This window comes from Phascolarctos cinereus, unplaced genomic scaffold (assembly GCF_003287225.1).
Source record: "Phascolarctos cinereus isolate Bilbo 61053 unplaced genomic scaffold, phaCin_HiC Scaffold_7;HRSCAF=346, whole genome shotgun sequence".
Classification (NCBI taxonomy): domain Eukaryota; kingdom Metazoa; phylum Chordata; class Mammalia; order Diprotodontia; family Phascolarctidae; genus Phascolarctos; species Phascolarctos cinereus.
The window spans coordinates 1,757,852-1,782,708 of record NW_027556180.1 but is presented as its reverse complement, the minus strand read 5'-3'; the positions used below and the strand labels follow the sequence as shown (position 1 = coordinate 1,782,708).

The 24,857-nt window shown below is 51.0% G+C and overlaps 2 protein-coding genes across 4 annotated transcripts in view; one reads left to right on the top strand and one right to left on the bottom strand.

Annotated features, from left to right (window-relative positions):
- Window positions 1–193: 193 nt before the first annotated feature.
- CYB5D2 (cytochrome b5 domain containing 2) lies at window positions 194–10,180 on the top strand. Its single transcript, XM_020964754.2, has 4 exons — window positions 194–335; window positions 624–764; window positions 5,913–6,099; window positions 8,675–10,180. Exons 1-4 carry the CDS (start codon window positions 194–196, stop codon window positions 8,886–8,888), a joined length of 684 nt encoding a protein of 227 aa, XP_020820413.1. The 3' UTR covers window positions 8,889–10,180.
- A 7,446-nt stretch (window positions 10,181–17,626) lies between these two features.
- Window positions 17,627–24,857, bottom strand: part of ANKFY1 (ankyrin repeat and FYVE domain containing 1) — a 71,819-nt gene continuing 64,588 nt past the window's right edge. For all 3 annotated transcript variants that reach the window (XM_020964663.2, XM_078147279.1, XM_078147280.1), the window contains one exon: window positions 17,627–20,736. In XM_020964663.2, coding sequence (XP_020820322.1) covers window positions 20,604–20,736 — 133 coding nt within the window. In that variant the 3' untranslated portion in view covers window positions 17,627–20,603. The remainder of the gene's footprint in view (window positions 20,737–24,857) is intronic.

Here is a 24,857-nt window from a genome sequence, read left to right as displayed (position 1 = left end):
CGAAGGCCGGCGGCCTCCATCTTTGTGAGGGGCGGCGGACCGGCGCAGGCTCTGATGCAGGAGAAGAAGAGGAGGAGCGTGGGCGATGGCGCGGGGCCGCGGCTGAGCTTGGCCGTGGTCGTGGCCGTGGCGGCGGCCGTGGCGGGCGGCGGCCTGGCTGCTGGGTGGCCGGACAGCCCCAGCGAGGCCCAGGATGCTCCGCGCCTCCGAGCTGGCCCAGTACCGCGGGGGCGCAGCCGAGCCCGGTCTCTACCTGGCACTGCTGGGCCGTGTGTTCGACGTGGCGGCCGGGCGGGCTCACTACGCGCGTGGCCGCGCCTACGGTGGCCTGGCAGGTGGGCTCCCAATCAGGCCAGGCCGCGGGGGTGGGGGGGAGCACCAGCAGGTGACCTGTGCTCTGCCCTCTGCCGGGCAGGGGGAGGGGTCTCTTGGGTGGTCCTTCCCCCGTGTAGTGGGGAGCCCTCCAGCTGCCCTCGTCATCCCCAGGGGTTCACACCAGCAGGTGGCCTCAGTCTCTGCCCCCTGCCGGGCGGGGGGGAGGACCCCTCCCCCGTGTAGCCCCGGGGCCTCCGAATGCCCAGGTGTTTGTACCACCAGGTGACCTGTGCTCTGCCCCCCTGCAGGTCGAGATGCCTCTCGAGCTTTTGTGACCGGGGACTTCTCGGAGAAGGAACTGAGTGATGATGTGTCAGACTTTTCTCCTTCACAGATGCTCATCCTGCAGGACTGGCTGCAGTTCTATGAGAAGAACTATGTGTCCGTAGGTGCGAGCCTTTTTCTCTCCCCACCCCCCAGGCCTCGCCAGCATCTCTCGGGGTGGGACTCCTTTCCAGGAAGGGCTTGTAGGCATGCTCTCTGTCCCCACACCAGGTCAGTCTCCAGCTTGTAAAAAGGGTAGGGGCGTATTGAAGGGACAAGAAAACCAGAATGTGGGGCAGCTACGGGATTTCCCCCCGGAAGTGGCCAGAGCATCCCGTGAAGTCCCACACATGAAGAAGGTTGTAAAAATGAACAAACAGAAGAAACCCACCTTAAAGAGCTCTTCTAGTGATGGGGACGCTCAAGACACAAACTTGCAAGGAAGCAGCTCCCACAGGGCTGCAAAGCAGAGAGCACGAGTCCAAGTCCAGCCAGAGTCCTGGAGGAGGTGAGGTAAGGGCTTCAAGAAGATCCCTTAAGTTGTTTTAACATCCAAATGAGAGTGGCAGAGGGAAAACGAAAGAGAGGAAAAAAGAATGAACAGTTTGTAGTAAAAAGTACAGAACTTTACCCAAGAAAAAGCTGTCTGAAAGTTAGAAGGGGCCAAATAGAAGCTAACATCTAGGAGACAACAAGAACTACAAAACAGTCAGAAGCTGGAATGAAGGAAATGTAAGATGCCTCATGTTTAAATATGCGTGTATATGTGTATATACATACATGTGTGTAAGTGTGTATGTGTAGATATGTAGGTATATAAGGACCTGGAAAACAGATTGTGAAGAGAGAATTTCAGAATCCTTGGGCTTCCCAAAAGCCAGGACCACAAAAAGAGCCCCACACCGTATTTCGAGAAGTCGCGCCCTCCCCCAGTAGACCCCCAGTCCTGTGGGCAGGGACTGCTGTATTTTATCCCCAGTACCTAGCCTGGTGTCCTGCATATCCTTGGGGCCTAATAAACCTGTGCTGACTTGGATTCTCTCAGCTAAGTATGAGAATCCTGGGCTCAAGTCCGGTGTGGACGTGCGAAGGAAGACCAGATGGGAACTGTCCAGAGCCCAGCAGCTGCATGGGCCCTCGTGTGCATGAGTTGATACTTGGAAATTTGATCTGGAAGAAGGAAAACCCAAATCCTTTCTGCAGGTTTTGGCTTATGTCCTTTTCACTCCCACTTCTCCCCCTTATCCCTTGCCCTCCAGTGCCCAGCCTGGGTGCCGGGATGATTTCACACCCATCCTTACGATCTGGAGGTGGCCTGATACCCAAGGGCAGCTGAGCACGAGGCTGGCATCAGCCCCAAGTCCTTTCACGCAGAATCAGACTCGGATGATTTGTCTAACCCTCAGGGGCCGGATCCTCCCAGCCGTTCCTGACAAGTGAGCCTTAGCCTCCAGGGAGGGAGCTGCCAGTTATGTCTGAAACAGCCCAGGCTTCTGTTGTTGTGACCCTGTGGACCACAGCACACTAACACTGGTCATGGGGTTTTCTTGGCGGTGGTTTGCCATTTCCTTCTCCAGTGGAGAAGTGTTAAGTGACTTGCCCAAGGTCACACAACCAGACAGTGGCAGACTGGATTTGAGCTCAGGTCTTCCTGCCTCCAGGCCCATCACTCTAGCCACTCAGCCAGCTAGCTGCCTCTTGTGTTAGAGTATACCAGCCGTTAGCAGTAGCTGCTGGGGGGGACCTGTGTAGTCTGTCTGCCTCAAATCTCTGCCCCCCCCCCAGTCTATCCTGCAATCAGCCAGTGAAGTGATTTTCCCAAAGCCCAGATTCCACCAAGCCACCCTGCCTCCCACACCCCACTCAAACTCCAGTGGCTTCTTGTCACCTCCAGGACAAAATATAAAACGCTCTGTGTCGGGTTCAGAGCCCTTCATAGCCTGACTCCCGCCTGTGTTTCCAGCTGTCTTAGACCGTGCTGCAACCTCTGAGCCAATGACCTGGCCTGCTGGCTAATCCATGAACAAGACCCTAGTCTCTCTCAGCCCCAGGCATTTTCTCTGGCTGCTTCCCATGCCTGGAGCTCTCTCATTCCCTCCCTCTGACCAGTGGCCTCCCTGGCTTCTACAGGAAGTCTTCCCTAGTCCCTCTTCATGCCAGGGCCTTCCCTCTGTTGACTATTACCTGCTGATCCTTTATGTAGCATGTGCGTTAACGTCTGCTCATGGTCCCCTGTTGGATGGGGAGCTTCTTGAGGGCAGGGGCTGTCCTTGGCCTTTCTTTGCATCCTGAGTGCTGAGCCCAGAGCCTGGCACTCAGTAGGTGCTCAGTCGATGTGTATGAGTCTTTCTTCCACAGAAGAGCCCTTCTTGTACTTGAGGATGGTCATTATGCTCCCTAAGTGTTCTGTTCTCCCAGTGAAATGTCTTCAGTTCCTTAAGCTGGTCCTCACTGGGCCTCGACTCCAGCGTCTTCCCTTCCCCATCATTCTTTAGGACCTAAGAGATCCTCATTTTGTAGAAGAGGAACCGAGTTCTGGGAAAGGAAGGTTTGGCTCATTCTTGGAGAGCACCAAGGGAAGAAAAAGACCACTTCCCTTTTTTTTTTTAAGGCAATTGGGGTTAAGTGACTTGCCCAGGGTCACACAGCTAGTGAGTGTCAAGTGTTTGGTCTGAGGCCGGATTTGAACCCAGGTCCTCCTGACTTCAGCACCACCTAGCTGCCCCCCCCATTTTCCTTTTCTTGGACCGTCCCTAGTCTCCTTCTGATGTCCTGGACTGCCTACAGTCTCCTTCCGGTTACTCCTGCTCAGATGCCAGAGTAATTTCCCTAAAACCCAGTGGGCAGGCCCAGCCCCAGCCCGCAAGTCTTCATGCCTGCACTGCCTAGGACATGCAGGGATCTCCACCATCTAGGGGTGGCCAACATCTCCAGATGCTGTCCTCTGCTGTTACCTGCAATGGATGAGCCCCATCCCGAGCATCCTTTCCATCTTCTGTAGTCCACTGCCTGCTGTGCCCTCCCCTCCCCTTCTTTCAGGCTCCAGACCAAGCCCACACTCCCAAGTACGGACGACAACTCCCTACTGTTATAGAGCCCCCCCCGCCCTTCATAATCTGCCATCCTTTGGGGTGTGTTCTCTTTCCCCAGTCTGACCAGAGTTCACAGCCTAAGCTGTGGTTTGGCCAGGAGGAGGGCAGGGCAAGGTCCAGAGGTCCGAGGTCCCAGCTCGGCACCACATAATGGAGCCACTTAGCCCACCATGAGGCCAGGAGGAGGGCTGGTGGCAGATAAGACTGGAGAGAGGCACCGTCTTCCAATTGAAGAAGCAGAAGCAGTTAGCAGGTGCCCTCTGTACGAGGGGCAGGTGTGTTCCTAGAGGGCAGACGTTCCTAGAAGAAATAGAGACACTCCTTGGATCTCGGTAGGCCTGGGCCAGGAGTGTGCAAATTCTGCTTCCCTTTTCTCTTATGCCCCTCCCAAGTGCTGGCTTTTCTGGTGCACACCTCCTCCACATGTCCTCACAAGTGGAATTCCCTGGAGGGTGACCACCCCAGTTTGAAGGTAGCCTCAGGATCTGTACTTCTGAACTCACTCTCCAGCCTTCGTTTTGAAGAGAACCAGTAACCTCGTGGGATTGGATTTAAGTGAGGCAGAGCTGCACAGTCGTCAGCCTCACTGTCTTCCAGAGTCATCACAGTCTAGTGGCAAGACAAGTCAGGGTGCCTGGCAACGGCCCAGGATGCAGTGAAGACCTTGATGTCTTCAGTGTCCCACCAGGCTCTAAGCTCTCCGCAACGCCTGCTTCAGCCACTTTCACGGCCATCGGAACAAACTTCTCATCTGCCCATTCTGCTGGGGACGTCGTCACATGGCTCGGGGTGAACATGCCCCTGGGTCACTGATGGATTTGAGGCCTGTCAGTTACCTGGGTTAGCCTGTCTGCCGAGGTGCTTTTACCAGGGTGTGGCCACTTTGCGTGGTACTTCTTGGAGTCACAAGTGAGAGTTGGGTGGCAGGTGGACACCAAAGGTAGATGAGCAGCCCTGAAAAGGGCTTGGCAAGCCTCATACCAGAGGTGCTCGTCCTCCTAGAACACCCCACACATCCACCTGAACTATGTAGGGCATAAGCCCCCACTGGTATACCTTCCTTTCAGTAAGCCAAAGGATGATGAGATAAAAGGAAAGGCATTTCCTGGAGTAGCGTAGTAAGAGATTTCCAGTGGAGCGTTCCTGCACAAACACTGTCTAACACATGCATGCGTCATCATGGAGGGCGAGTCTGAGGTGAGTTTGCTTCACTGAAGCCAGGTAGTGTGTGGCTAACTGAGCTCAGACTCCTGGACTCTTTCAACAGTTTCAGGGACGTTTTAGAAATTTTAAACTGAAGCCATTTCCCAGGACTTGACTGCCACATAACCCTAATCCAGAAAGAAGTCTAACCTAGAGGTGGTGATCAGACATGAGGAAAGAATGCTGAGACGGGCTCGGGTGAGTCAGCAAGCTGGGCCCCCTCCCAGCTTTGTGACCAACCGCCCCCCTTCACACATCATCTCCTATAGCCAAACCAGGATGCTCTCCAGCTGTCCTTTGAGATTTCCCACCTCCATGTCTTTGCTCAGACTTTTCTTGATCAGTTCATATGAATGAGTGAATGAATGAATGAAGCATTTTATTCATTTGTAATTAAGTGCTTGCATGGGCAAAGCCGTATGCTGAGTGCTGGGGATGCAAATAGAAGCCTGAGCTAGCCCCTGCTCTCTGGGGGCTCTTACAACTCAGGGCTGCCTTCCCCCCAATTCTCCAGTTTGACAAAGACCACGGACCCACTAACACCTCTCACCTCGGATGCATCTGCCCTGTGCTGTTTTGTGAGATGGTGATTCTTGCCTGTGTTATGCCTCTCACTGGACAGGAACTGTGTTTCCTAGCACTTACCACAGTGCTGACCATGTACAGGATGCACTCGGTGCTGGTACAATAATAATTCACACAAAAGACCTTCACTGCCCCAGAGGAATGGTTGTAGGGATTGAGGGGCAGCAGTGGGTCGGTGGGGGCCCCCCCCATACAGCTTGTAATCCAGTAAAGGACTGTAACTGAGGGGCCTTTGCTTTGTGAGGTGGGGAGGATTTGCAGAGATGACAGAGGGAGGCTGGGGCAGGGAGGGACTGCTGCTTCCAGCTCAGACGTTGGGGATCCGGAGCTTTGCAGGTGGGGGGCCGGTCAGCCCCAGCCCCTGCTGCACTCATGTTGACCTGTTGCCACCAGGAAAGCTGATCGGAAGGTTCTACGAGGAGAATGGAGACCCCACTCCTGCGCTCCTCCTGGCTGAGGCCACCATGGCCCAGGGAGTCTCGGCCAGGGCGACAGAAAACCAGCAGAGGCAGCAGTTCCCGGCGTGTAACTCAGAGTGGAGTTCAGGCAGCCCGGGCCGGTTCTGGTGCTCCCAGCAGAGGTAAATGGGCAGAAAGCCGAGGGGGGACTGGCCCCCCCTCTCAGAGCATCTGTTTGGCTGTGGGTTTGGGGCCCCTTAACTTGGGGCTGGCTACCTCTCCATTGTCAGAGTCCCTTGGGGGTGCTTGAGACCTTGCTTCTCTTCACGTGGGTCCTCGTTCATCTGAGCCTCAGTTTCTTGAACTGCTCCTTCTACCCCTACAGGGCTGTTGTTGAGAGTATATTTGTGTGTGGTGCCTGGCATAGAGTAAGTGTGTAATAAGTGCTTATTCCCTTCCTCCAATTATTAATAATTACAATAATAACATTTGTATAGTGCTTACTGTGTGCTGGGAACTGTGCTAAGTGCTTTACAATTATCTGCTTCGGTTCTCACAAGGTAGGTGAGGTTGTCCCCATTTGACAGATGAAGAAACTGAGTTTAGGTGAAGTGGCTTGCCCAGGGTCATACAGCTAGTGAGTGTCTGAGGCTAGATTTGAACTCAGGACTTCCTGATTCTAGGCTGGGTGCTCTGCGCTGTGACGCCTCCTTTGTACCTATTAGGCTAGCATTCAAGATCATCTGACAGAAGAGGAAACTGAGGCCTGGGCAGGTGAGGTGACTTGCCTCAAGTCCCAGGGTAGTGAAATGGTTAAAATGAGTGATTGGGAGCATTCATTCCTGTGGCTGACACTTCTTTGGAGAATTCTTTGACCCCTTATCTGTTGGGGAACAGCTTTGGGCCTCACCATTTCTATTCATTATTTATGTATCTTGGATAGCAAATCCTCATCAGATGTATTGGGCACAAGACTGGACATGTTCTAGATTCATGCCTCCCTCCCTGCAGAACCCCATGTCTCCCCCCACCTGATCCCCAAGCCCACCCCAAGCTGTACTTTTTGAGGAAACGTTGGGCAGCACGTGGAAGCTCCTGCTTCCCGCTGGCTTCATCTGCTCACAGCGGCCAGCCTCCCTCCCAGGGCCCTGGATGCCACCCTCCCCCTCCCCCTGTCTTCTCCAGCCAGCCGACCTACTCCATCGTGCTCTCGCTCTGCTACCTCTCCTCCTCCACTGGTCCTTTTCAATGTGCTCGAGGATCTTGCCCTCTCAGGCTGGCTCCCTCTGTCTCCCCAGGCCCCTAGAAAAAGCTGTCTACACTCATTGCTCCCATTCACCATCTATACTTCCTCTGCACCCCTCAGTGTTTCTTACAAGCTGGATCCTGAGCTTATCGCTCCCTCCGAAATTACTAATTATAGCTTCACTACCCAATCTGAGGATCTTTCCTCAGTCCTCATCCTTTGGGACCTCTTTACAGCATGGACCCTGCTGACCAACCCCCCATCTTTCCCTCTGTCTCTGTCTCTCTCCCCCTCTCCCCCCTCTGCCTCTGGTCTGCCTCTATCTGTCTGTGTGTATGTGTCTGTCTCTCTCTGTCTCCCCCTTTCTTTGTCTGTCTCTGTCCCTGCCTCTCTATCTCTCTCTCCCTCTTTGTCTCTCTCTCTCCCCCTTTTGTCTTTGTCTGTCTGCCTCTATCTCTCTCTCTGTGTATCTGTCTCTGTCTCTCTCCTTCTCTGACTCTCTCTCTCCCTCTCCCCCCTCTGTCTCTGTCTGTCTGCCTCTATCTCTCTCTCTGTGTATCTGTCTCTGTCTCTCTCCCTCTCTGACTCTCTCTCTCCCTCTCCCCCTCTCCCTCTCTTCCTCTCCCCTCTGTCTCTGTCTCTTGCCTGCCTCTGTCTCTCTCTGTGTGTATCTGTCTCTGTCTCCCTCTCCCCACTCTGTCTCTGTCTCTTGTCTGCCTCTATCTCTCTCTGTGTGTATCTGTCTCTGTCTCTCTCCCTCTCTGACTCTCTCTCTCCCTCTTCCTCTCCCCCCTCTGTGTCTGTCTCTTGTCTGCCTCTATCTATCTCTGTCTGTATCTGTCTCTGTCTCCCCCTTTCTGTGTCTGTCTCTGTCCTTGTCTCTCTCTCTCCCTCTCTCCCCTCTGTCTCTGTCTCTTGTCTGCCTCTGTCTCTCTCTGTGTGTATCTGTCTCTCTCCCTCTCTGTCTCTCTCTCTCCCTCTCTCCCTCTTCCCCCTGTCTCTGTCTCTCTCTGTGTGTATCTGTCTCTGTATCCCCCTTTCTGTGTCTGTCTCTCTCCTTGTCTCTCTAACTCTCTCTCCCTCCCTCCCTCCTCTCATTGCACCCCCAGTGCTCACCCACACTCTGTCTCGGCTTCCCCCTCTTCCTCTGTGCCCTCCTCAGCTCTCAGGCTCACACATTCATCTCTTGAGGCCGTTGACTCTGGCCGGGCCCGGAAAGGGGAGAGGACTTGCCTATGTCCCCACAGTCAGTAAGTGGCAGGACTGGGATTTGAACCCAGGACCTTGGACCCCCTGCCCCATCCCACACACTCTTTGGATGCTCAATGTGAATTTTTAAATAAAACACTGAAAACGTCAGTTGACCATCATCCCGGAGCTATATGCTCATCTTCTCCCCCAACCCTCCTGCCCTCGCCCACTTTTTGGGAGAGGTTTTTTTTCCTCACTGACCCTTGGATCCAGGAGACCAAGCCCTGTGTCCACCTGACCATCCGCTCTTCCATCCTCAGTGGAGGCGTGAGCAGGGACTGGACAGGGGTCCCTAGGAAGCTGTATGAGCCCGGAGGGAAGAAGCCACGATGTGTGTGCGTGAGAACCACCGGCCCCCCCACCAGCCAGACGAGCTCCAGTGGCCATGGCGACCGTGGAGACTTGGACAACCCGACCCTGCAGGAGTATGCAGGCTGCCCCCCGCTGGCCAGCAGCTGCCTCTTGCAAGACTGAGGCCTTGGGACATTGTCAGGAAGGCCCACCCAGAGGAAGGGGTCCCTGAGTTCTGGGAGGGAAGAAAAGGAGGAAGGGAGAGAAGGGGAGAGGGAGAAAGGAAGGAGGGAGGGAGGGAAGGAAAGAAGGAGGGAAGGAAGGAAGAGAGGAAGGAAGGTGGGATGAAAGGAAGGAGGGAGGGAGGGAAGGAAAGAAGCAGGGAGGGAGGGAAGGAAAGGAGGGAGGGAAGGAAGGAAGGGATGGAAGGAAGGAAGAAAAGAAAGTCCCTGCCCCCAGGGAGCTTGCAAAACTGAAGAGGTTCCTGGGGAGATGGTGGAGAAGCCCAGAGAGCATCCAGGTTGGGAACAAAGACATGGCTGGCCGATGTAGCTTCCTCCCACTGGGCTTCTGGGTGGAGCTGTCCAGTAGGAAGGAGGGGACTCCAAGGTATGAAATGACTGTTCAGAATAAAGAGGTTTCTGGAGAAGGTCAGGGCAGGCAGGCGTCCAAGGCCTGTCTGACCCACAAAGAATAACTTGGGAGTGGAGATAATGGCAGATGCTTGGGGAGGGGGCCCAGGCCTCCCACCTTTGGCCCAGCCCTCCTCCCCTTCCCTACCTTGGCCTTGCCAGCACTGCCGGGCATTGGGGGTCTGTGGGGGCTCTCAGGTGCTCAGCTCCAGAGCTCAGGTCTGAGCAGGAGCAAGGCCGAGATCTGTGAATTCAGAGCAACCAGGAGCCCCTTTTCCTGGGCCCTGGGCAGTTTCTTGGGGTCCTGGATCATAGAGCCATAGCCTTAGCAGTGAAAGCCTTAGAGCTTAGCACAGTGCTGGGCACTGAGGAGGGGCTCAGTAGACTGCTTGACCAGAAGATTGCTTAGAGCTTAGTGAGTCCAGTCAGAGGGTGGGGCTGCCTCTGCACTTGAGAAGAGCCATGTTGGGGAGGGTGGCCTGCAGTGTGGACAGAGGAGCCCAGTGACCACCCAGCAGTGGGACCAACCTTGTGAATGAATCAATCAGACAACATTCGTTAGATGCTCACTGTGTTGTGCCAAGCACTGATACAGATACAAGAAGCAAAGACAGAATGCAGATTGGAGCACACTTTTAACTTCCTTTTTCTTTTTTTTTTTCCTATTTTCTTTCACAACGTGACTAACGTGGAAATGTTTTGCATGCCTGCACATGTATAACCTATATCAAGTTGCTTGGGGGGAGGAATTTAGGACTCAGAATTTTTTAAGAAGAATGCTAAAAACTTTTACATGTAATTGGAAAAGATAAAATGTTTTAAAAAAATAAATACTATATTAAAGCCTTTGTGATCACAAAAAACAAAGAAGCAAAGATGGACCCTGTCCTCAAGTAGCTTACATTGGAATAGAGGACACGACACATGGAGGGGAGTAGTATTTACTGGGAGGATGGCTGGTATTGTAGGGGGGGTGCATTGACACGCCCCATCCATGAACAGTGATAGAGTTGACTTGATCTTGGTTACAGAGGTGGGGGGAGATTCAGGGGTGCTGGGACTTCCCTGAGAGGCAGTCCCTGGTGAGGAGAGGCGGCCTCACAGAGAAGATGGCCAAAAACTTAGAAATAAGTTTTGAAGACAAATGGTTCTGCTGACCTCTGACCCAGGACCAGACCTTGCCCACACTGTACCCTGGGAAAGGACCCCACCCCTTAGGCCAGTCCTGAGACAGAGCTTTCCTTCCTTCAGGAATGGACACCCAGGACTTGAAGAGTGGGAGGACCATGGCCTTGCCTGCAGAGGTGTGAGGGGCCTGACTGGAGATGTGAGCCTGGAAAACAGGAGAGAGATTAGGGCTAGATTTATAGGTTTGAGAATAGATGCTAACTGAAATGGTAGGAGTTGATGAGATCACCAAGTGAAGCTGCCATAGAAGTGAAAGAGGAGAGGGCCCAGGGCAGCCGCATGTTCAAGCCTCCCAACCTGAAGTTGGGTCCAGCCAAGGAGATAGAGAAGGAGTGGTCAGAGAAGGAAGAGAAGGGTATTCCCCAGAGAGAATCAAGGAGGAAAGAGTGGCCAACAGTGTCCAAGGCTGCACAGAGGCCCAGGAGGCCACTGAACCCGGGGATGAGAGATCATCGATCACTTTGGAGAGCAGTGTCCATAGAGTGATGGGGTAGGAAACCGGACTAGAGACATCAGCCCTGTTTGACCAGCCAGAGTGAAAGCAGTGGGGAGGGGGACCAAGGCTGGGAGTGGGCAGGGCGTGATCAGAGACAGGCTGAGGGGCTCCAGTGTAGAAGGCTGTGCAGACTAGAGCTGGTTCACCAGGGAGGGAAAGGGGGAATGTGTAGCCCATGAAGTGGGGTGGAGAGACTGATGGTCACTCACTCATGGTGGGAATGAAGAAGGCAGAAGGAAAGGTGATCTGATAAAGGAATTAATAAGATGGTCAGATGAAGGACTTCCACGAACATTTACAGCTGATGGCAAGGTCAAGGTGGGGTGATGGGGCAGGTCAGGGTCAATAAACGTCTATCAAGTGCCTATTTGTGCCAGGTACTATGCTGGGTGCTAGAGATACAAAGAAAAAGCACAAGATGGGCCCTGGCCTCAAGGAGCTCACAGTCTGAGGGGAAGATGACACCTCAAAAGAAGCTGAGAGGCTAGGGAGATGGTCTGCCTTTGGGGTGGGAAAGGATCTGAGAAGGTGAGAGTTTCTGAGTTAATGTTATCTTGTAGAATGATGAGTTTCTGGAGGTGATGCAGTGCAGGAAAGCTGCTGGTAGGAGATGGTGAGAATTCCCTGGGCAGCCACCTTAAATGGTAGAGGACTGGGAGGGGCCCCAGAGGTAAGGTGAGAGCTTCTAAGTTGATTCTATTCATTTCAATAAACATGTGTTAACTGCCTACCTACAATGTGTCATGCACGCTTTAAGAAAAAAAAGGGGGGGATTGGAACACTAATGCACTGTTGGTGGAGTTGTGAACTGATCTAACCATTCTGGAGAGCAATTTGGAACTATGGCCAATGGGCTAGAAAACTGCATATCCTTGATCCAGCAATGCAATTCACTACTAGGTCTGTATCCCAAAGAAATAAAAAACAAAAAGGAAAAGGATCTATTTGTACAAAAAACATTTATAGCAGCTTTTTTGTGTGTTGGCTAAGGGATGCCCATCAATTGGGGAATGGCTAAACAAGCTGCGCTATATGATTGTAATGGAATATTGTTGACGATGATTCCAGAAAAACCTGGGAAGACTGACATGAACTGATACAAAGTGAAGGGAGCAGGAGCAGGAGAACATTGTACACAGTAACAGCAACATTGTAACGATGATCAACTGTAATGACTCAGCTCTTCTTAGCACTGCAATGAAACGTGGGATCCACCCCCAGAGCAAGACCTGATGTTGTCTGAATACAGACTGAAACATAGTAGTTTTCACTTTCTTTCTTTCATGGTTTTTATTTATGTCTTCTTGTAAAAAAAAGTGTCTAATTTGGAAATGTTTTAATGATTGCATATGTATAAACTGTATCAGATTGCTTAGTGTCTCAGTGAGGAGAGAAGGTAGGGAGTGAGGTTGGCATAGAATTTAGAACTCAAAACTTAAAAACAAAACACGATTGTTTTAAAATTGTTTTAAATGTAATGGGGGGGGGGTTAAAATAGTTTAAAAGAAAGGCAGTCTCTTATAGTCCTTTGGGGGAAGACAGCACAAAGGGAATCCGGGAAGCAGGGTGGGCTGGGGGACCAGGGGATATATGCTATGGTGTCCAAACTGAGCAGGGCTACAGATGGAGAATGGAGGGTGAGCCACAAAGTCCAGGGCCCAGCCCTATAGAAAGGAAAAGTTGGGAGGAGTCAAGTGCTCCCAGGGAAGAGAACTGACCCTGTCCTATCTTGTTTGTACAGAGCTGCTGGCATGTTGTCCCCCATTAGACTGGGAGCAGAGACTGATCCCTGGCGCCTGGCACAGTCAATGATAATAATCAGTAAATACACATTTGCTAAGGCTCTCTATGTGCCAGGCACTGTGTGCTATAAGAGAAGCTGCCGAGGTGGACCGGACAGGCCTTGGTCATGGCTTAGCAATGGGGAAGGATATGGCTCCTGGGCCTGGGAGGAGGGGTGCCCTGGACAGTAATAGGGAAGGGGGGGCAGGGGGAGGGAGAATGAGCTGTTCTGGACATGTTGAGTCTAAGATGTCTATGGGGCTTCCAGTCTGAGAGGCAGTCAGAGATGTGAGGTCAGAAGTCAGCAGATTGGGGCAGGATAGGGGGATCTGAGAATCATCAACAGAGGGTCATTACATCCATGGCAGCTGAGGAGATCGCCCAGTGAAGTACGACAGAAGGAGAGGAGCAGAGGACCCAGGACAGAGCCTGAGGGACACCCATGGTTAGAGGGCCTGATGTGGAGGAGGAGCCTGCAAAGGAGTCGGAGGCAGGAGAACTGGGAAAGAGAGGGGGGTGTCCTGAAAACCCAGAGAGAAGAGGGTATTGAGGAGGAGAGAGTGACCAAAACATTGTCCAGGGCCGCAGAGAGGTCAGGGAGAATGAGGGTGGAGAAAAGACCACTGGATTTGATGATTAAGATATCACCGGTGATTTTGGAGTGGGCAGTCTCAGTGGAATGATGAGGTCAGAAGCCAGTACCTCTCGAGGGCTGAGGCTGGATCAGGGTGAACAAAGGATGTGCTGGAAAGAATAAGTGTAGGGGAGAGATGGAGGGATGGAAGAGTATGTTCAGGGAAATGTCAGGTTCTTTTTTTAAAAAATTAATTTATTTAGTATTTTGTTTTCCCCCAGTTACATGCAAAAACAATTCTCAACATTCCCTTTTAAAACTTTGAATTCCAAATTCTCTTCCTTCTCCCTCCTCCCCCACCGTTGAAAAGGCAAGCAATTTGATATAGGTTATACATGTGTAGTCACACAAAACATTTCCATAATAGTCATGTTGTGAAAGAAAACATAGATAAGAAAAAAGTAAAAAAACCAAGTCTGCTTAATCTGCATTGAGACACCAACAGTTCTTCATCTGGTGACATGTAACATTTTCCATCCCAAGTCCTTCAGAGTTGTCTTGAATCATTGTATTGCTGAGAACAGCCGTCATTCCCAGCTGATCACTGCACAATACTGCTGTTACTTCGTACACAGTACGTGTCACTTTGCATCAGCTCACGTAAGCCTTTCCAGGTTTTTCTCAGACCATCAAGCTTATCATTTCTTATAGCACAACAGTATTCCATCACAATCACATATTATAACTTGTTCAGACATTCCCCAATTGATGGGCATCCCCTCAACTTCCAATTCTTTATTATGAGAAAAGAGCTGCTATAAATATTTTTGTACATATAGATCCTTTTGGTTTTTTATCTCTTTTGGGATACAGACCTAGTAGTGGTATTGCTAAGTCAAAGGGTATGCATGGTTTTATAGTCCTTTGGGCATAGTTCTAAATTGGTCTATAGAATGGTTGAATCAGTTCACGACTTCACCAACAGTGCATTACTGTCTCAATTTTCCCACGTCCCCTTCACCATTTGTCATTTACCCTTTCTGTCCTATTAGCCAATCTAATAATTATGAGGTACCTTAGAATTGTTTTAATTTGCATTTCTCCAGTCAATAGTGAGTACTTTTTCACATGGCTATAGATAGCTTTGATTACTTCATCTGAAAACTGATCATATCTTTTGATCATTTATTAATTGGGGAACGGCTCTTATTTTTATAAATTTGACTCAGTTCTCTATGTATTTGAGAAAATGAAGCCTTTATCAGAGAAACTTACTTCAAATTTTTTTTCAGTTACTATTGGTAACTGTATTTCCATCCATCCTATCCCCCATCCCCATTTATTTTATTCTCTCTCCTTTCACCTGTTCCTCCTCAAAAGTGTTTTTCTTCTGTCTACTCCCTCCCCCAGTCTGCTCTATCACCCCCCACCCCTTCTCTTATCACCTTCCCCTTCTTTCTTATAGGGTAAGATAGGTTTTAGTACCCAATTGAGTACTTCCCTCTTTTGGCCAATTCTAATGAGAGTAAGGTTCACTCACTCCCCCTTACCTCCCCCCTCTTCCCCTCCACTGTAAAAGCCTTTTCTTGCTTTTTATGTGAGATAGCTTACCCATTTTACCTCTCCCTTTTTCTTTCTCCCAGTACATTCTCTCACCCCTTAATTTTATTTTTTTAGATATCATCCCTTCATATTCAACTCATACCTCTGCCCTCTGTCTGTATATTCTCCTTTTAACTGCCCTAATAATGAGAAAGTTCTTAGGAGTTACAAGTATCATCTTCCCATGTAGGAATGTACACAGTTTAACCTTATTAAGTCCCTTATGATTTCCCTTTTCTATGCTTTTCTTGAGTCTTGTATTTGAAAGTCAAAATTTCTACTCAGCTCTGGTCTTTTCATCAAGAATGCTTGAAAATCCTCTATCTCTTGAATGTCCTTCTCTAGCGCCCTCCCTCTCCCCCATTGATTACACTCAGTTTTGCTGGGTAGGTGATTCTTGATTTTAATTCTAGCTCCTTTGATTTCTGGAATAACACATTCCAAGCCCTCCAATCCTTTCATGTAGAAGCTGCTAAATCTTGTGCTATCCTGACTGTTGCTCCACCATACTTGAATTGTTTCTTTCTGCCTGCAATATTTTCTCTTGACCTGAGACATCTGGAATTTGGCTATAATATGCCTGGGAGTTTTCATTTTGGGATTTCTTTCAGGAAGTGACTGGTGGATTCTTTCAGAAAGGTCGGCAGGGGCTACGTTGTGGAGAGGGCATATGAAAGAACATGAAGGTAAAAATCATCAGGTTGGACAACTGATTGATTGGATTAGAGGACACCTAGGTTGTGAGCCTGGGGTCCTGAGAGGATGGTGGTGCCCTCGACAGTTACAGGGACATTTGGAAGGGGGGCTTAAGGGGACAGATGAGGACATCCACTTTGACATGCCTGATAGGCAGCTGGAGGGCCAAGACTGCAGGTCAGCAGTCAGGACAGAATAGGTAGGTGTGAGCATTAAGGAGACCACACTCATCGAGGAAGGAAGGAGGGTGATCTGTGGGGTCTGTGGACAACAGCTACCAGGATTTTGATTGAGCACTGGCTGTGAACGGGGGGGGGGGGGGGGGAACCAGGGAGCTGAGGAGAGTGAATGAAGGGGAAGCCAGTCGTGCACAGACAGACCTAGGAGGCTGGGTGATGGGGGGAGCTGGGTCTTGGTGATTGTTAGAAGATGGAAGGAGAGAGGAAAAGATTCAGGATGAAGGGAAGTTTGTTGCTTAAGGAAGAGGAATTCCAGAGGGCACCTTGGAAGGAGCGAAGGGCATTTAGTTGCGACTTTGGGGCACAAAGATGGCAGGGAAGGGAATAAGAGGTGGGGGGTGGGATTTGGACAAGGACTTACAGTGGTTCAGTCCCCGGGATGTGTGGGCTATGTCCAAGGAGTGTGTGCTCATCCTGGAGTGGAAGATGCCACTTTTGTTCCCAGGAAAGGCTGGAAATCGGGCAGGAGACACACTCAGCCTGGATGGAAGGCACACTCCAAACAGTGAGTGCTCAATCCCAGGGTCAGGACCCCCTGCTGTGGAGTCTTGATTTCCTAGCTCCCATGATGACCTCATTCCATGAAGGATGATCATTCAGACTCCACCCATTCCCTGCCCTGGCCTGCCTTTAGAACTCAAAATATCTTTTGGCTTCTCTGAAATAGGATTCATGAAATAATGACATGCAAATTAAATGCACATAGGCATTTTAGGAGGAATGCTCATCTGAACTGGTGAGAACTCACACTTCCAAATGCCCAAGGTAATTGGATCCCTTCAGATACTTAACAATTGTTTTCAATTAAGAAAAGCCTCCCCTTCCCATTTCTACTTCAATTTGCATAGCAAGTTTTGCTTTTCATAGATAATACTGAGGTCTCTTTAATCATATTAAGCCCCTGTCCAAATGACCATAAGGTATAATTCCAAACCCAGGGCAGCTAGGTGGCACACAGGGTTAGATAGAACACCAGGCCTGGAGACAGGACTCATCCTCCTGAGGTCAAATCTGGCCTCAAACACTTCCTAGCTGTGTGACCTTGGGCAGGTCACCTCACTGTTTGCCTCAGTTTCTTCATCTGTCAAATGAGCTGGAGAAGGAAATGGCCAACCGCTGCAGCGTCTCTGCCAAGAAAACCCCAATGAGGTCTTAAAGACTTGGACGAGACTAAACGGCAACCCAATTCCGAACCAGGGGCACTTCAGCCCAGCCACCTGTCTCGGGCTGCTGAGACACGACTGCAACACCAGCTTCAAGAACTACTTCCCAGCTTTGAGGATCCCCCAGGGCCCAGGGGTCCCAGCTGGTTCGAAGCGGCAAGGCTGTCCAGGGGACGGAGGGCCACACTCCTCACGCTTCCTGAGGCTTGTTTAAAGACAGCATGGTCGTGAGGCCGAGAGGGGGCAACATCATCACCCCGATTCTACAGAGGGACACCAAGATGGAGGAGTTACAAGAAGCGACCACAGCCAAGGATGGAAATGTGGTCTCCTGAGACCCACACCCAGCGTTCTGGACTTGACCCTTCTACCCAGGCACTCCTTGGGCTCTGTGGGAAAAGGAGACCAAAGTGACCTCCTGGGAGTAGCCTGGTGTGCGCTGGACTGGCATGGGCCTGGCTCACGCTCTCTGGGATCCGGGGCGCGATAAGCCCAGACGCCCTGTGGGCTCTCTCAGGGCATTCCTGACATCACTGCACACACACACTGTTACCAAAGGTTTTCATTTTAATGTACATGGTTGATGTATTCTAGTATTATTACAAGGAATCATTAATGCAAATATCCACTTGGAAAAATACATTCTATTCTATGACCTCAGCTGCACGTGCCTGCCTCCTGGTGGTCCTCAGACATTCTTCTGCAAAGCACCCCCACCCTAGGACCCCATGACCCCAGACCCAGAGGGGTACGGGGCACTGCCCAGGGGCTTTCCCACTGAAAGCCGGCCAGCATCAGCTATGAAGCATCAGGCTGAGGTACCATTTATGCACATGGAAATGAAACTGTAGAGACATGAATCTGCAGTCTTTAAGGCATTTAGAATAGTAACGGTCAGTGAGCTCTTGGGACAGCAGGAACCGGTCAGTCTGTTTCTAGGACGGCTCTGTCCCACTCCACACAATAAAGGGAAAATGTGGCTTTGGGAGTCAGCCCCCACCTTCCTCTCCTCTAAGGGTTTTGTGCTTTGGAGGGGACCAAGGGTCTCAGCTGAGCCCTGCAGATGCCTGCCTTCTGGGACCCCCTCACTCCTGGGCCTTTCTACTGAGGTTGTTTGCTGTCCTTATTACTAACTGCCACTCAGGCTGAGGGAGCCAGTTTCTGGGTTGACTTATGGCCAGGTCATGGACGAGAAGCCAGCAGCCAGAGTCTGTATCTGCCTCTGGTGACGCTCTGTGCTTGGGACAGAAGCATGTGAAAGGGGTACACTGTCACTCCATGACTCAAGCTTTGGGGTGGGGGACTGAAGTCACGACCACATGGGTCCAAATCCTGGGGAGAAAGGGAGTGTCTGGCTGAAAAAATCCCAATCACCAGGAAGCACTGCTGTGTCCCTTGCGCCGTTCCCTCCAGCATGCACAGATCACCACCTCAGGGACATTGGCCTTGAGGCAGGGGCAGCTTAGGGTCCCCCCCCCCCCAACATGCCTGGCTCGCAGGTCACACGCGGCGACTCTTCCCCTTGCTTGAGGACTCTGGACTGCCCAACAGTGGAATCTGAGGAGGATCTGAGGGTCTTGCAGCTGCCTGAGCGGGTCTGATGCAAGGGGTGAAGCCTCACAAAGAAGACGACATGAGCGTGTCGGCAGGACTGGTGTGAGGGCAGGCTGGCACCATCAGGGAGGGGCCGTGGGGAGAGGAATGCCACCCCAAGACGCCCAAGCACATAACAGGAGCTGTGGGGGAGGGGTCCCCGAGCCAACCTGGTAGAAACTGACCCTGACTCAGTACAATGCCCCCACACAACATGTTGGGTGTGCTCCCAGTACATTTCAACATGTGACTCAGACTTAAGCATTAACAACGATGTAGGAAGCAACAACAGAAGCAGAGAAGAGAGGGCCAAGCCCCTCCTGTAACATAATTAGAGTTATTTGGATTAAAGAATTAAATTTCACTTAATTAAGCTCTAGAAAATGGTTTCTTGTGATGTATTCTTGTGATGCCCCAAAGAGCAAAGGTCCTCCAACGTGGAAGTTGGCCAGTGGCTGCAAAGGGGTGCGTGCGCACACGTGCGCTTGAGTGTACGTGCACGTGTGTAGGTGCTACACGGACATTCCTGGCTCCTCATCAAAGGGGGCGAGGTTCTTTTCAGCAAATTCCACATGGAATGTGACGGCACTGAGTAAACATGGCCCTAAATGAGCTTTTGTCTTTTAAACACAACAAATACATCCAAATGCTTGCTTAAAACATAATGTGTGTCTGTGATATGTACATACTTTCTAAATCACAGAAATAGAAAAAAGTACCACTTATTCATGACTCCATTCTACATACTGTATAAATATGTATAGATGTGCGTGCATGTGCACACACGTGTGTGCATGTGCATGCGGGTGAGTGCGTGTGCATGTATGTCTATAGGCTGTGGACGCACCGTGGCTCCGGAAGCATCCTGGAGGGCCATCCTGGAACGTGCACGCCCGGCCTGTGAAGGGTGACTCTGGAGGGACCAGGCCTTAGCAGAGGGGCTGACGAGGCCAAGGAGACGGTCCTTCTTCTCATGGGCGTTGAAGGGCGTGTGGGGAGGCAGCCTCCCTGACTGAGATGAGTCTTCCCTTGCTGTAATGGAGACGTGATGCCCTCTAACCCTCCTCTCCTCACTGTTCCTTGTCAACGAGGGTAACCACAGCCCTCCTTTGGCCTTTGGGATGGCACTGGCGAGGGGAGGCCCAGGAAAAGGGGCAGCCCCTCTCTTGACCGAGGAAGACCCTGGTGAGGACAGGACCTCCCAGCCAAGGCCCAGGCCTATCTCTTCTCGGACATTTGAGCCGTGTAAATGAAGGTCGTGTTCCAAATGAACTTCCCCATGTGGGTTAAACATGGACACTTTTCTTCTGACCACAGGTGGGGGCGTCGTGTGTTCCAGGTTCTCTGTGTGGCTGGGATACAGAGCCAGTCCCCCAGGGTCACCGGCACGAGTGCCTGGCTCCCGCTTGGTGTCCCTGAGCTGTACAGGCTGCCCTTGGGGCAGGGGCACCTCCGGGGGAGCAGCCCTGCACCTTAAACACGGTGGCCCAGGCAGCCCGTAGGAGAGAAGGGACGCCCCTGGTCAAGCTTTCTGTGGTTAAGGCCACTGTTTTCTGGTCATCCTTCTGAACCCTGTTTACAAAGTGCCCATGAGCAGGCCTCCCAGTGGGAAGAACTCGCCACAAAAGCCCAAGGCGGCATCAGCTAGCTCGGCTGAGCAGGCGTGCCCCATCCCCAGCCACGCGCCTCAACACCAGGCTCTCCCGGGGGCTGGCGCAGCCACACTCACCACCTCGTTTTTTAGCGGTCCGGTCCAATCATATAAATAATTGGTAATGGAGTAAATCACTAGGGGGTCCTTAATTGGTTTCAGTCTGTTGCAGAAGGGAGACAAAGGCTGTCGCCGCCACCTTCCCTCTCCCTGGCTACAGGGCTGGCAAGCTGGGCGGCTGCTGGGGCCGAGGAGAACGAAGCCAGGGCAGCCCCCGGCTCCCTAAGAGACTCCCCCCAGGGTCAGAACGTCGAAGCAAATGTTGCAGACTCTCACGGGCTTGTTCAGATCAAACTTGATGATGGGGATCTCCTTGGTGGAGCATTTGTGGCAAAGGAGGCGTCCGCAGTGCCGGCTGTGGGAGCAAAGAGAGGGGGAGGAGGTGTGAGGGGGGCCCAGCGCACACTCGGTCCCAGAAGGGAGTGCCGCGGCCTGGCCAGGCCTGGAAACACCCAACAGATCTCTCCTGGACCAGAACCTCGACCTAACACGGGGGAAGCCCCAAAGGGCTTGTTAGCCTGCCCTCTGAGAGGGACGGAAGCCTGACCCACACTGGAGATGAGGCCTGGAAGCACAGAGGAGGCAGAGAGATGAGACCTCCCCTGCTCATTCATCATCAGACTGAGTCAGAACAAAGTCGGCAGGCGTGATGAGCCTCCCTTGCTACCAAGGCAGGGCGATTCTCAGGAATCTTGGCAAAGCTCCAGAGAAGGGGAGGGGAGAATCTGCAACCACTCCAGAACCCCAGTCATTTGAGGGCTGCCTTGTGAAAGCCCCAAGTCCTGGGTTCCAAAGTTCCCTGGGGGAGTCACGGCTAAGCATCCTGCAGTCTCAGCTTTCTCGTCTACTCCATCTATCTCCTAGGCCTGGCCACCCCTAAAAAGCATGGACTCCCCATTCTCTTGAAAGGGAAGCAGGCCTCCTGAGGGAGCAGATGAGGGGATGTTACAGACAGACAACATTACACACAGATTACAGTGAGGCCTTTGGCCACTTGTGGTCAAGGAGAGAGAGGAATAAGTGTCTCATACACTTGAGGGGTCCTGGACCCTGGGCTGAGACGTCTTTAGCCACCAGTGACTTGGATCAAAATATGGTCGTTTGTGGCTTACATAAAAACAAAATCAGCATTTAACTAGCTCTCAGCAGGTGAAGGCCTTGGGCTGAACTCAGTAAAATTAAATTTAAAGAAGGAAATGTAAGATCTTTCACTGGAGTTTAAATAAATCAAATCACCGCCACCCCAAGCTCATGACATGCAGCTCTCTGGCTAGATGACAGATACACCCGAGAGTCTTGGTGGGCCAAGTTATGACCGGAGTTGATGAGGGAATGTACCATGCCACTCTGATCTGTGTTAGGAGAGGCTCACAGTGAGCAAGCAACAAAGAAATGATCTTTCCAATCTATGGATGCCAAACAAGGGATTGAGAGGAGCACATAAGACAGGTAATTTTGATTAGATCAAACTAAAAAGGTTTTACACAAACAAAACCAACATAGCTAACATTAGAAGGGAAGCAAGTAAATGGGGAAAAAAACTGCAACAAATTTCTCTGAAAAAGGTCTGATATCCAAATATGTAAGGAACCGATTCAAATTTGTGAAAAAAAGTGTCACTCCCCCATTAAAAACTGGTTAAAGGATATGTATGAACAGGCAATTTTCCAAGGAAGAAATCCAAACTAATGGGAATCATATGAAAAAAATGTTCCAAATAACTAATAATAAGATACATGCAAATTGAAGCCACTATGAGGTCCCACCTTGAACCCACCAGACTGGCAGCGCTTTAAAAGGTAAAACGGCAGATTCGGGAAGGGCTGTGGGGGAAGCAGGCACATTAGTGTGCTGTGGGTGGAGCTGCACGTTGCTGTAGTAGTCACCTTGGAGAGCAGTTAGGAACTGTGGCCCCAAAGTCACCGAACTGCCCGCCCTCTGACCTCGTCACCCCACTGCTAGGCTTACACTCCAGAGAGAGCCAAGAAAAGCAGCTAAGGCCATGCCCATCGATTGGGGAGTGGCCAAACAAACGAGGGCCAAGGAATGTGCTGGAATCCTCTTTACTGTAGAAATGCCAACTGGGACTTCAGAGAAACTGGTAAGACTTAGAGGAGCTGATACAGAGTGAAGTGAGCAGGACCAGGAGAATAGCCTACATGGTAACAACACACCACTTTGAAAGACTTAAGAAGCAGCTATCTCCAAAGTTCTCAGCAATCTATTACTTGTCCAATCTAACAGCCTCATCCTTCTTGACCTCTCTGCAGCCTTGGCCACTGTCCAGAACCTCTCCCCTATCTACTAGCTCCTGCCCCATCCTCAAAAAAGCCTCACCTGATCCATCCCTCTCCACTAGCTATCACCCTCCATATTTCCTCCCTTTTGTGACCAAACTCCTTGAGAAGACTGTCTCCAAAATGTGTCTCCATTGCCTTTCATCTTCTTAACTTGTCATTCAAATGAACATTCTCTCCAAAATTTCCAAAATTCAAGGGCTGTTTCTCAATCCTAACCCTAATCCTCAATCTCATCCTGATCAAACTCTCTGTAGCCTCTGACACTGACGATCACCTTCTTCTCTCTGGGTCTCTCTCCTGTTTCTCCTCCTACCTGACTTTGCCTTCTCAGTCCCTTTGCTGGATCCAGATCATGCTCACTAACCTCGGGCATCCCCCTCTTCTCTTCTCCCTCTTCTCTTCTCCCTCTACACTACTGCACTTGATGATTTCATTAACTCCCATGGATTCAATGATCATTTTTGTGCTAATGATTCTTGATCTGCTTATCCAGTCCCAACCTCTCTCCTAGCTTTCAGACTCGCATCTCCAATTGCCTATTGGACATCTTGAACTGGATGCTCTATAGACATCTTAAACTCAACACACCCAAAAATGAACCCAATATCTTTCCCCTGGCCTAAACCACATCCCTTTCCAAACTTTCCCAATACTGTCAAGGGTACCATCCTCCTAGTCCATCCAGGCTTACAACCCAAGGATCTTCCTGGTCTCCTCACTCTTTCACCCTGCTAGCCAATCAATTGTCAAGGCCTATCATTTCACCTTTGCAACATCTTCTATTTCACACACACACCCTTCTCCAGCATCTCTCAATTTTGCCCCCTTGCACCATCTCTTGTCCATTTCACCTCTTAACCACCTAATCTATTGCTCCTCTGCAGCATCTCTTGTCTATTGCACCTCTGCACCATCTCGTCTACTGCACCTCTTTAGCATCTCTTATCCATTTCACCTCTGCACCATCTCTTGTCTATTGCATTTTTGCAGCATCTCTGGTCAATTTCACCTCTGCAGCATCTCTGGTCACTTTCACCTCTGCAGCATTTCTTGTCTATTGCACCTCTGCAGCATTTCCCCTCACCCTGCCTCCACTCTGGTGTAGGCCCCCCTTACCTCACACCTGGACTTCCACGATAGCTGCTGACCCCTCTCCACTCCAGTCCATCCCACATTCAGCTGTCAAAGTGATTTTCCTAAAAGACAGGTCTGATCTTCCCCACTCCCCCAGTAAAAACACACCTGACAAACTGCAGTGGCTCCCTATTGCCTCCAAGAGCAAACACAAAAATTTCTATTTGGGTTTTACAATCCTTCATGACCTGCTCCCTTCTGCCTTTCCAGGCTTCTTACACCTGTCTCCCCCAGGTCTCTCTAATCCAGAGACCCTGGCCTCCTGGATGTTCCTAAATACTCCAACTCAGGGTTTTTTTCACTGGCTGTTCCCCTGTTCTTCAAGTTCTCTCCCACCTCAACTTCACCTCTTAGATTCCCTGGCATCCATAAATCAACCAATAAGCTGATAAACATTTATTAAGCACCTACTACACGCCAGGCACTAAGCTAAATGCTGGGGGATACAAAAAGAGGCAAAAGACAGTCCCAGTCATCAAAGAGCTCACAGTCTAAAGGAAGAGACAAGGGGACAAATATATACAAAGCAAGCTCTACACAGGATAAATAGGAAATAACTAACAGAGGAAAGGCTCTGGAATTAGGGGGGGCTGGGGGAAGGCTTCCTGGAGAAGCGGGGGCACAGGGCTAAAGGAAGCCAGGGAGGTCAGGAATGGGAACAGAGGATGGAAAGCATTCCAGGGAGGCAATGTCACTGGACTGAAGGGACGAGGGGCAGCCAGGTGTAAGAAGACTGGAAAGCTGGGAGGGGGCAGCTCACAACCAGGCATTTTGTACTGGATCCTGAAGGTGACAGGGAGCCCCTGGAGTCTGCTGAGCACCAGCTGAATGGAGGATGGGCTGAAGCGGGGAGAGATGCAGGGCAGCACTGCAATGCTCCAGGAGGGAGGCCTCAGCTAAAGTGCCAGAATCTCTTCCCACTCTTCCTCCATCTTAGTGCCTCACCCCATCTATCTCTCATGTGTACACTGTCTCCCACATTAGACTGGAAGCCCCCCCAAGGGTAGGGCTGTATTTTCTGCCTCTCTTTGTACCCTTAGCA

Bases quoted from the DNA above. Each gene is read 5' to 3' on its own strand.
- CYB5D2 (XM_020964754.2), top strand. From the start codon at position 194: ATGCTCCGCGCCTCCGAGCTGGCCCAGTACCGCGGGGGCGCAGCCGAG. The intron at 765-5,912 runs GTGCGAGCCTTT...TGTTGCCACCAG, and splicing joins GAAGAACTATGTGTCCGTAG to GAAAGCTGATCGGAAGGTTC. The intron at 6,100-8,674 runs GTAAATGGGCAG...TTCCATCCTCAG, and splicing joins TTCTGGTGCTCCCAGCAGAG to TGGAGGCGTGAGCAGGGACT.